The sequence below is a fragment of the Oncorhynchus tshawytscha genome, linkage group LG13 (genome assembly GCF_018296145.1).
Source record: "Oncorhynchus tshawytscha isolate Ot180627B linkage group LG13, Otsh_v2.0, whole genome shotgun sequence".
Lineage (NCBI taxonomy): Eukaryota > Metazoa > Chordata > Actinopteri > Salmoniformes > Salmonidae > Oncorhynchus > Oncorhynchus tshawytscha.
In genome coordinates this window covers 26,062,144-26,073,860 of record NC_056441.1, presented here as the reverse complement: position 1 = coordinate 26,073,860, position 11,717 = coordinate 26,062,144, and the positions used below count along the sequence as shown (strand labels likewise).

General features: G+C 45.4%; 1 protein-coding gene across 1 annotated transcript; it reads right to left on the bottom strand.

Annotated features, from left to right (window-relative positions):
- LOC112264612 (serine/threonine-protein kinase pdik1l) lies at positions 1–9,225 on the bottom strand. The gene is made up of 3 exons (XM_024441338.2): positions 8,969–9,225; positions 5,128–5,423; positions 1–1,862 (listed from the first exon to the last, which is right to left on the bottom strand). Exons 2-3 carry the CDS (start codon positions 5,410–5,412, stop codon positions 1,122–1,124), a joined length of 1,026 nt encoding a protein of 341 aa, XP_024297106.1. The 5' UTR covers positions 5,413–5,423; positions 8,969–9,225; the 3' UTR covers positions 1–1,121.
- Positions 9,226–11,717: the final 2,492 nt, after the last annotated feature.

Here is an 11,717-nt window from a genome sequence, read left to right as displayed (position 1 = left end):
AGGTTATGTCTGGGCTGGAGGTTATGCTAGGTTATGTCTGGGCTGGAGGTTATGCTAGGTTATGTCTGGGCTGGAGGTTATGCTAGGTTATGTCTGGGCTGGAGGTTATGCTAGGTTATGTCTGGGCTGGAGGTTATGCTAGGTTATGTCTGGGCTGGAGGTTATGCTAGGTTATGTCTGGGCTGGAGGTTATGCTAGGTTATGTCTGGGCTGGAGGTTATGCTAGGTTATGTCTGGGCTGGGGTTATGCTAGGTTATGTCTGGGCTGGAGGTTATGCTAGGTTATGTCTGGGCTGGGGTTATGCTAGGTTATGTCTGGGCTGGAGGTTATGCTAGGTTATGTCTGGGCTGGAGGTTATGCTAGGTTATGTCTGGGCTGGGATACCAAGACTTAGCCTGATCCCATAGTTGGCTCAGGGCCAGCTCAGAATACTGTCCTGTGTGATATGTTTCTTCAAACAGCTGGTTGTCTACAAATCCCAACCAACAGTATATCTTCGATTTTACCTGAGCAGTGGGAAGTGTGTGTGTGTGTTGATGGGGAGGAGCAGAGTGTGGTCACAGAATACTGGTAAAACCAGCCGTGCACAGTTTACGATCACTGAGGCGTGTCTAAATTGGAATTTAATTGCATCATATCTACACGGGATGCGGTCTCCCTGTTTCATAAATTGCATCCGAAGTACGATTATTAGCACCGAGACTGGGGTGAAATTTGTAGGCAAACAACTATAGAGTTAGAGTTACAGTTAACAGGTTAGCCTAAACCACTGGGGTGGCTAGCAACACCTCTCCTTCTGAGAGACAAACAGCTGAATGTGCTTATGGACAGCCTTGCTCTGTTAACATTCAAAACAAACATGTTTACAGCCTGGCTATCAACCCGTTGAGCTAGGTTTACCAGTAGTCCTACATCTAAACCAATATCCAACTGCAAAGCCAAAATCTTTGCAACGTTTGAATTGTCCCCTTAATTTTTTTATTATTTTATTATTTTTAAACACTCCCATTGTGTGGCCTCGACCACCAGAGCTAACAGTGGTGAATTAGGACTAGATACAAGTGCTTGATGTTGTGACTACAAGTCCCATGGTCTGCTCTCCTCCTATCCACATCAATTATCACGTGTCCCAGTCGAGCTCTCTGCAGGCGATCCTGACCAGTCGGAGCTCCAGTTCAAAGGCGTCAGGTCTCTCCTGAGGGTTGAACGAGAGCATCTCCCGGATCAGCTGTTTCATGCCTGCGTTCATGCTCTTCATCCTGGCCGGGATCAGCAGCTCCATCTTGGGGTTCTCCAGGAGCGCCTCCCCGAGGGGCACGATCTCCTCCCCCTGCTGCACGTAGCTTCCCAGGAGCTCCTTCTGGGTCTCCACGTCAACGAACGTGATCCGCTCCACCATGGCCCAGATGATGATACCCAGGGCAAAGATGTCTGCTTTAGCCGTGTAGTGGCCCTCCCACACCTCTGGAGCCATGTAGAAGTCCGTGCCGCACGCTGTGGAGAGGAAACACTTGTTGACGGAGGCTGGTTCCTCAGGGTTGAGGCCCGACGTGGAGCAGACCTTTGACAGCCCGAAGTCTGCCACCTTCAGTGTGGGCTCGGGGGTTCCCGCAAAGGTCCTTCCCTGGGAGATGAGGATGTTGTCAGGCTTCAGATCTCGGTGGATGATCTGGTTTCGGTGCAGGAAGGCCAGGGCACTTCCTAACTGCAGCATGAAGCTGGTGTTGGTCTTGCGGCTGGGTTTACGGGACAGCAAGTAAGCGTTCATATCTCCTCCGTCACAGAAGTCCATGACGAACCACAGATAGTAGGCACAGCACGGGTCGAAGGTTATCTCTCCCTTCAGAGATGTCTCCACCAGCTGGAGATTGAACAGAGACAACAGAAAGGCCATTAGTATTAATAGTACATCATATAGTAATTCAGCAGACAGCCAGACACAATCCAAAACAGACACTGTATATACAGGCATTCAGTATGTGTCCATGCAGGAATTTTGCCCAAACCCGTGGGGTTGCCAGCACCATGCTCTAACCAATGACTGTAATGCTCTGTATTCTGGAACACTTGGCTCACTTCAGAAAATGTCACCAATAAGATGAATGCTGAACTGACTGCTGAACAGATCAAAAATAAATTGTTCAAAAAGGCTGCTGGGAGCAAGCCGACAGGCTCTCTTTGTCAATTCCCATCACGTTTCAGAGGAAATGCTAACTGGAGGAAAATTACTAAGAAAACAGAACAAAATGCTATTTCTAGCAGTGGTACCTACCTGACAGGGAAACAGGGAAATTGATTATGTAATCTAAAACACAGTGACAGTCCTGATTATTGATAAGCCAAGATGGGAGAAGAAAAACACTTAAATTCCTTGAGGGGGGAAGAGAATTTAACAAACAAGCAAAACTGCCTTGTCTCGTGCCATTGGCTTTGAATTCACAGCGTGACTGCCAGCCTCCTCTGTGAGCCGTCAAATGGAGGGGTGTGTGTGTTGTCAGTTTTTCTGTCTCGCTGGCTCCTTGTGTGTTTTTTTTTGTTTTAAATTAAACTCGTTGTGACGCCTCTGATCTTAGAAAGACTTCTGCTGTGGGAACTGGGTTAATCAAGCACACGTCTCCTTTTGACAGCTGACCAGATCTTAAAACCGATCCTCTCCCATAGAAAATGTGCTGCAGGTTTTTGACATGCACACACCAGCAGCACAACTATTTGGGTTTTGAATTACAGACGAATCAAACGCCTGACAATCTTTATGGTACAAAACAACACATTGACAGTCCCGCCACTTAGGGAAAACCAGTCTGTACACAAAAATGGTCAGTGAGCCAAGCCATCCGTAACCTAATAGATTGAAATAATTCACCAGCTTTGCCAGTCAGATAATACAGTCCCTGGCCTCTGATCTATTATAATGATGGTTCCTCACCCACACGGTAATCCTGTCCCATTATCAAAATGTTCTCCCTCTATAAGCAGCAGAACAAGAAAAGAAGACTCGGTCGGAACAAAGGATTCTGGGAAAGCGGCCAAGCCCAACATGCTGCAGTGTTTAACAAGCTCGTAGAGCGGGTCGGACAATGTATGCGAGTGTGACAATGGCCCACGTGCCGCTGAGAGGCTACAATCAGTTGTTGCCAGGCCCTTTAAACCCTCAGTGAGCCAAGAGGGAGGAACATGGTGTTGGTAACAGACTAGACAGGTTGACTGGGGAGAGGAGTCCCTTTAAAATCACAGTGCTCAATGAGGACATGAGTTACCCCCTTAAAAACCAGTGTTCAAGGCACCACCTGACAACACAGAGCCACAATGATGACTAGCTAAACAGAACACAGTCTTCTGAGCTAACTAGTCACAGTATGAACACTCTGTAGAGGCATGCAACAGGCTGAATGAGAGGCCAAAACACTGGAAGCAACACTAGCTAACGCCTTGAATTACTAGCAAACCCTGGACTACCCATTTCAGTCACCTCTGTGTCCGTTGGTACAGCAGTGTACTCTGCCACTTGTGGCTGGCAACAATATGTAGAACAGCCAGAAGGGAAAACAATCCAACACTCCCTTTATCAAGTAGCGTGACTGTACTCAATGTCCAATACATCATCCTATAGCCAACATTGGGATCTACGGAGTGTGTGCATCGGTCCTGTCTTGTTCTACATAATTCAATCGTTATGGTATGTTTGTTACATTAAGTTGTGTTATTGTAAACTTGTGTTATGGTAAATGTATTTAGGCTATCCTGGTGTTGTGTTTTCTATCACTTCTATAATTGCCCTTTGGTGAATTGAGTTTAGGAATTCAAAAAGAAGCTTCTCCACTAACATTCTCCCCATCAACATAAACAGATTCCTTCACCTCTGCTCTGACCACATCCTCTTCGGCTGCCAAGTTGCTTTTCAGCATATGCGAGACAGAACCTTGAGGTTGAATGGTAAGTTCCGCCCTGCCAGCACATATCCGTTTGTGAGGTTCTCCTGTGGCTGTGGTCTTTCAACAGATATGCTCAAGATGTGATTCCTCTGGTCTGAATTTGTACTCTTCCATGTGCTTACAATGCATTTGAACTAGGGCCTAACCTTACTCATAAGTATCTGATATGTTAAGTAGGCTACATAAAGTTTGATATTTGGTTTGATAAACCCACTTGTAGGCTTGGGGGTATCCAGATTCTCATACTTACAGTGTGCCATACCGGGATATCCAAGGCTCTTCATCCAGGTGGGGCATTTGCTTGGTAACAGCAGAGAAGCTTGATTTTGGAGTAAGCTAACCACTTAACTAGCAACTAAATTAGCAAACAAAACGCACAACTGCAGAGCATTTTAGCACATTTTAGACAGTTAAGATATCTAGCAGACAAACAGTTGTGAATTCCATACTGCAACTAAAATCACCTGACCCGTGCTGAACAACAGTGAGTGACTAACAAGGCTCCAGTCTCATCGTTATGTGCTTGTAAACAAACACCACATGACTGGGGACTACCGGTAAGCGTCATAATGGAAAAGTATGTGACAGGTGACATATTGCACAAGTTGATGCAGGCATTTAATTAAAAAGTACCAACAAATATTCAAACGTACTTCAACTTCAAATAGTTTGAGGTATTAAAACATTTTTTTTAGCCCGTGGCTATTTCAAAATACTCCAGTATACTATATACCGCCCAAGCCTACCCTCCTGGAGCCTATTTGAAGACATCATATATAACCCTCTCCTGTCCGCTAGCAGAGTCCTTTCATATGAGCAACCCTGTCACATTGACAAAGGGAAACCTTAACCATATTAGCCCTCCCATCTCCCCCAGTTGTTTTTGCCTCCTCCACTTTCTATACATTTTTGCCTCCTCCACTTTCTATGCAATGCATTGCTTTTACTACAGTTCTAATGTATTACATTTGAATTATTTACTCATCAATTGTTTGTACTCATTGTGAATCCCTGTACTTCATGTGTAAAAGGTGGTATCTGTACATTTTGTTTTAAGTCTATTATCAATACATCCAGGTATAGCAGGGAGCTGGATCTGTGGTTCATCCTCTGGACAGGTCTATCTGCATTTTACTACAGCTAGCCTGTTATTTATAAATCTTTCTAGCCATCCATCCATATAAAATGTATTACCTCTAGGTAGAGTGGGGAGCTGGACCCGTGGCTCATCCTCTGAGCCAGGTCATCTCTCTGCAGGACACACTCCTCCAGGTGGATGACGTTGGGGTGCTGGCTCTGGATACTGCTCAGGGCCCAGAATTCCCTGAGGGCCAGCTCTACATTCTCTGGGCTGTGGCAGCGGATCTTCTTCACGGCCATCCGGGCCCCGGTGCGTTTCACCAGCGCCTCGTACACCACGCCGTAGCTGCCACGCCCTACCTCCTGGATCAGCTCATACTTCGGTTGGCTGCTCACCATCCTCTTCCTCACTGTGTGTGTGTGTGTGTGGGGGGGGTTAATGGGGTACCACTGATTGTTGTTGAGAGCTAGGTGGTCAGCAGAACAAACTGAGAATGTAACCCTGATGACCCTCAGTTACTGAATAATATCCCAACAAGGTGAGTTTATCCGTCATACTAAATTAAGAAAAGCATATCTGTGAGTTGACATGACAGCTCCCTGCTCCTGACCACATCAAAACCCATAGCTATAGGCCTAGTCTAGATGTAGTCTGATAAGTTCTCAGGAAAATGAACTAACCAAGTGACACACTGTCAGATGGAAGACACAAATAAGTATTTAAGTTTTAGCAAGTAAAATTAGGACAGTTGGTTTTCTACCCGCAAGATAGCACTTGATCATGACTCCCAGTCCATTAAATTACACATAAGAGTCATTGAAGGAAGGCGTATTCTGTACTGGGGAGTTTTGTTAAGAGAGCTAACACTCGGCCTGAACATTAAAATGCGTTACGGTTTGGAAGCATAAAGACGTTATCTTCCATATCAGCAAGAAATCATACTTATTACAACAGTTCTCATTGATACCCGGCCATAGGGGGTTAGGGTGCCCACCCGGCCATAGGGGGTTAGGGTGCCCACCCGGCCATAGGGGGTTAGGGTGCCCACCCGGCCATAGGGGGTTAGGGTGCCCACCCGGCCATAGGGGTTAGGGTGCCCACCCGGCCATAGGGGCCCACCCGGCCATAGGGTGCCCACCCGGCCATAGGGGTTAGGGTGCCCACCCGGCCATAGAGGGTTAGGGTGCCCACCCGGCCATAGGGGGTTAGGGTGCCCACCCGAGGGGTTAGGGTGCCCACCCGGCCATAGAGGGTTAGGGTGCCCACCCGGCCATAGAGGGTTAGGGTGCCCACCCGGCCATAGAGGGTTAGGGTGCCCACCCGGCCATAGAGGGTTAGGGGTGCCCACCCGGCCATAGAGGGTTAGGGTGCCCACCCGGCCATAGAGGGTTAGGGTGCCCACCCGGCCATAGAGGGTTAGGGTGCCCACCCGGCCATAGAGGGTTAGGGTGCCCACCCGGCCATAGAGGGTCAGGGTGCCCACCCGGCCATAGAGGGTCAGGGTGCCCACCCGGCCATAGAGGGTCAGGGAGGGTCAGGGTGCCCACCCGGCCATAGAGGGTCAGGGTGCCCACCCGGCCATAGAGGGTCAGGGTGCCCACCCGGCCATAGAGGGTCAGGGTGCCCACCCGGCCATAGAGGGTCAGGGTGCCCACCCGGCCATAGAGGGTCAGGGTGCCCACCCGGCCATAGAGGGTCAGGGTGCCCACCCGGCCATAGAGGGTCAGGGTGCCCACCCGGCCAGAGGGTCAGGGTGCCCACCCGGCCATAGAGGGTCAGGGTGCCCACCCGGCCATAGAGGGTCAGGGTGCCCACCCGGCCATAGAGGGTTAGGGTGCCCACCCGGCCATAGAGGGTTAGGGTGCCCACCCGGCCATAGAGGGTTAGGGTGCCCACCCGGCCATAGAGGGTTAGGGTGCCCACCCGGCCATAGAGGGTTAGGGTGCCCACCCGGCCATAGAGGGTTAGGGTGCCCGCCCGGCCATAGAGGGTTAGGGTGCCCACCCGGCCATAGAGGGTTAGGGTGCCCACCCGGCCATAGAGGGTTAGGGTGCCCACCCGGCCATATCACCATACAGCACATGTTTACGGGTTACAATTAGCTATCTAGCATGCCCCGAACACCTGTGTGTATCAAAAGGCGGCCATGAGAAACATTTGATCACTGAAAAATACTGTCAATGATAAACCCAGTTAAAACAGTGTACAGTAAGTGTATATTTTGCATTTGTGAAATTATTTGATGTGATACTAAAAGTAACAAGCTTTATGTTTCTATACTGAACAAAAATACAAATGATTTTAGATTTTCCTGAGATTTTCCTGAGTCACAATTCACAAGGAAATATTTTCATTAGGCCATAATCTATAGATTTCGCATCACTGGACAGGGATGCAACCATGGGGAGCCCGGCTCAGCCAATCAGAATGAGTGTTTCCCTCACAAAAAGCTTCATTACAGACAGTAAAACTACTCTAAAACAACATTGGAGGAAGCTCATGGTAGAGAAATGAACATTACATTCTCTGGCAACAGCTCTGGCGGACATTCAAAGCAGTCAGCATGCCAACTGCACACTCCCTAAACTTGAGACATCTGTGACGTTGTGTGACAAAACTGCACATTTTAAAGTGGCCCATTGCTGTCCCCGGCACAAGGTGCATCTGTGTAATGATCATACTGTTTAATCAGCTTCTTGTTATGCCACACCTGTCAGGTGAACGGATTGTCTTGGTAAAGGATACATGCTCACTCACTGGAATGTAAACAAATTTGCGCACCAAATTTGAGCTTAAGCTTTTTGTTTATATTGTACAATTCTGGGATCTTTTATTTCAAATCATGAAACATCGGACCAACACTTTACATGTTGCGTTTATATTTTTGTTCAGTGTTGAACCGTATCGCAATTTAGGAATCAATTCACGTTTAGATTGAGTTTTTGGCTGCCTGAGCCAGTCTACCTCTGACGGTATCATATAACGTCCTTGGACCTTAACGAGTAATGGTAGGCTCCAAAAGATGACCTATTGGACTACCCGCAAGAGAGCAAATGTGCAAATGTGAACACCTCAGAGGCCAAAGCATGCGACATGTAAACAAAACAACATTTCCCCCTCACAGATGTTACCTGTTATTTGCGCACTAACGCATTGCTGACAGCTACAGCATTTGAGGGGAAAGTTGAAGTTAGCTATGCCATTTCCTGACATGTCAGCCTACTGCCCAAATATGCAAGAATAAATAAACATTATCAAATAGTAAGTTCAGTGTAATTAGCTAAACTCTAGGAGAATTAGCTTGCTAGCTAAACACGGAAGCTTAACTGTTTTTAGTTAACGTTAGCTAGCTAGTAAGCAAAGGAAGAAACTGCTGGCTAAAAATACATTAATAGTTTGTTAGAATCATAACTACCGTTAGCTAGCTATATACATGTAAATGATATATTGCGGTGTTGCCACAGGGGAATGTAGACAAGTTAGCTAGCTAGTTCAGTACCTTATGTCAGGGTTTCCCCAAACTCGGTCCTGGGTCCCCCGCCCGCTAGCTGCAGGTTTTTGCCCTGGCGTTACATTAAATAAATCAAAGCTTGGTGATTTTTTGTTGTTAACTAGACAAGTCAGTTAAGAAAACAAATTATTATTTACAATGACGGCCTGATGAGTTTGTTATTTTGAATCAGATTGGGCAAAAACCTAAACGTGAACCCGGGGGATGACCCGGTCTTACGTAAAGTAAACTACCTAACTAGTTAGCTCGACACCTTTATTGTCCTTCTGCGCCAGCTTGTTCTGGCTCCGCACAATTCGGCTAGCTAACGTAACGCAGTCCCACACACCTGCGCACACGACCAAGCACCATGTCGCACGGGCAGACAAAAGAGCTGGCTTCTTCTGAAGACGAGGAAAGGAAACAGAGTAGCTAATTATAACTCTAGCAAGCTACACATTTACCTGTTTTCGTCTTCCCTCAACGACTCATTTGTTGTTGACTTTCTCTGGCAGACAAGACAAGGTCCGTGATGAGAGATCGCAAACCTGCAGCTCAAGTACCCCGTCAACAGCGCGCGCCCGCTTGCTCGCTCCCAAAACAACACAGCCAGGGTGCTCTACAGCAGCAGCCGTGGGAAATACTGCCCCCTTCCTTTCACTTTTTTTTGTTGAGCCTTTTGTGCAAGCTTCCAGCTAGCTGAAAGGGGAAATAAGTGTTCCCCCGTTCATTGCATGGCCTTAAATTAGTGGAGGCTGCTGAGGGGAGGACGGCTCATAATAATGACTGGAACAGAGCGCATGGAATGGATTTAAAAAATGAAACCATGTGTTTGATGTATTTGATACCATTCCACTGATCCCGCTCCAACCGTTACCACGCCCCCTCTTCCCCAATTAAGGTGCCACCAACTTCCTGTGTCAGACCATGCCCATGGATTCTTGCCCTTGCAACTCCCTCCCATATTCTACCGAAAAGCTTAATTACACCAGTAAAACAAGGATTAGGGTTAGGGGAGGGTTTGGCCGGGGTAGGCCTTCATTGTAAAATAAGAATTTGTTCTTAACTGACTTGACTAGTTTTTTTAAAAATAAAGTAAAATCATTTGAATATTTATTCAAACATTTTGAATACAAATCTATGGCAAGAACTTAATTCTTAAGTTATCGTGACATTTAATGTTTGTAAAATTGTGTTGTTTTTTCCGGCAACCCCCGCTGAATGCCACATTTAGTTTGCGCCAAAGTGATGCCATGCAGGATGTAAGATTATATTTGACACAACACAAAGTCTAAGTCAATGATGATCTTGAATGAAATGACTCACTGAAAGATACCTTTATCTCAACCATAATTTTATACAGTAGGCAGTATCAATAAGAACTAGATTATGAATTATATCTTAATCAAAATGGTTTGCAGAAAATGTAACTCCCCTATCACAGTACCTGTTTGGAACATGCTCTTAAAGGGACGGCACCATGATGTACTGGAAGAGACGAGCACAATGTTGCAACAAAGTATTCATCAATCGGTTATTATAAACATTGTCTCTTGAAAAGTTGTTTTGTTACTTGGTAAAACAACTTTAAAGTCTCTAGGCACTAGACTACCAACCCATTAATCAATTATAGGCCCAACATTGCATCACATGTTCAGTGTGTCAGAAACTGCAGCCTAAGTTAAAGAATAACAAAAAGATGATGTGACATCGGGCTAAAAAGAGACCCACCACTGTGTATCATATTGATATATTTTTATTAACAGGCTAGTCAATGATGCATGTGTCAACACTACTAAGTCTGGTTCGCAACTCAGTTTGTAATACAGCTTGATACATGATTTGTCAAAGTGAGCTATAGGCCTACTATACCACATACTGTGGTTGGTGATAACAGTCAACATAGCTACATTCTTTGGTCTAATAAACAGCAGAGCAGAGAAATCAAGTAACACACAATATGAGGCCTATTGTTTGTTTTGTGCATCATACAGTGCTTTCAGGAAGTATTCATACCCATTGACTTATTCACATTTTGAGTTACAGCCTGAATTCAAAATTGCTTAAATATTTTTTTTAAATCTCACCCATCTACACACAATACCCCATAATGACAAAGTGAAAACATGGTTTTAGAATTTGCACATTTGCACAAGCTCTGACATGTTGATTGTTTTCATTGCTAGACAGCCATTTTCGAGTCTTGCTATAGAATTTCAAGCCGATTTAAGTCCAAACTGTAACTAGGCCACTCAGAAACATTCAATATTGTCTTGGTAAGCAATTCCAGTGTATATTTGGCCTTGTATTTTAGATTATTATCCTGCTGAAAGATACATTTTTCTCCCAGTGTCTGTTGGAAAGCAGACTGAACCAGGTATTCCTCTAGGATTATGCCTGTGCTTAGCTCTATTCCGTTTCTTTTTATCCCCCAAAAACTCCCTAGTCATTGCAGATGACAAGCATACCCATAACATGATGTAGCCACCACCATGCTTAAAAATATTAAGAGTGGGACACAGTGATGTGTTGGATTTGCCCCAAAACAAAATGCTTTGTATTCAGGACTAAAAGTTCATTTCTTTGCCACATTCTTTGCAGTTTTACTTTAGTGCCTTAATGCAAACAGGATGCATGTTTTGGAATATTTTTATTCTGTACAGGCTTCCTTCTTTTCATTCTGTCATTTAGGCTTGTATTGTGGAGTAACCACAATGTTGTTGATCCATCCTGTTTTCTCCTATCACAGCCATTAAACCTTGTAACTGTTTTAAAGTCACCATTGGCCTCATGGTGAAATTCCTGAGCGGTTTCCTTCCTCTCCTGAAACTTAGTTAGGAAGGACGCCTGTATCTTTGTAGTGGCTGAGTGTATTGATACATCATCCAAAGTGTAATTAATAGCTTCAGCATGCTCAAAGGGATATTCAATGTCTGTTTTTTTTAACCAATCTACCAATAGCAGCCATTCTTTGAGAGACATTATAAAACCTTCCTGGTCATTGTGTTTGAATCTGTGTTTGAAATTCACTGCGCAACTGAGGGACCTTACAGATAATTGTATGAGGTAGTCATTCAAAAATGATGTTAAACACTATTATTGCACACAGAGTGAGTCCTTGCAACTTGTTATGTGACTTGTTAATTTATGCTTTCCATAAGGAAAGGGTTTGAATACTTATTGACTCAATACATTTCAGCTTTTGATTTCTAA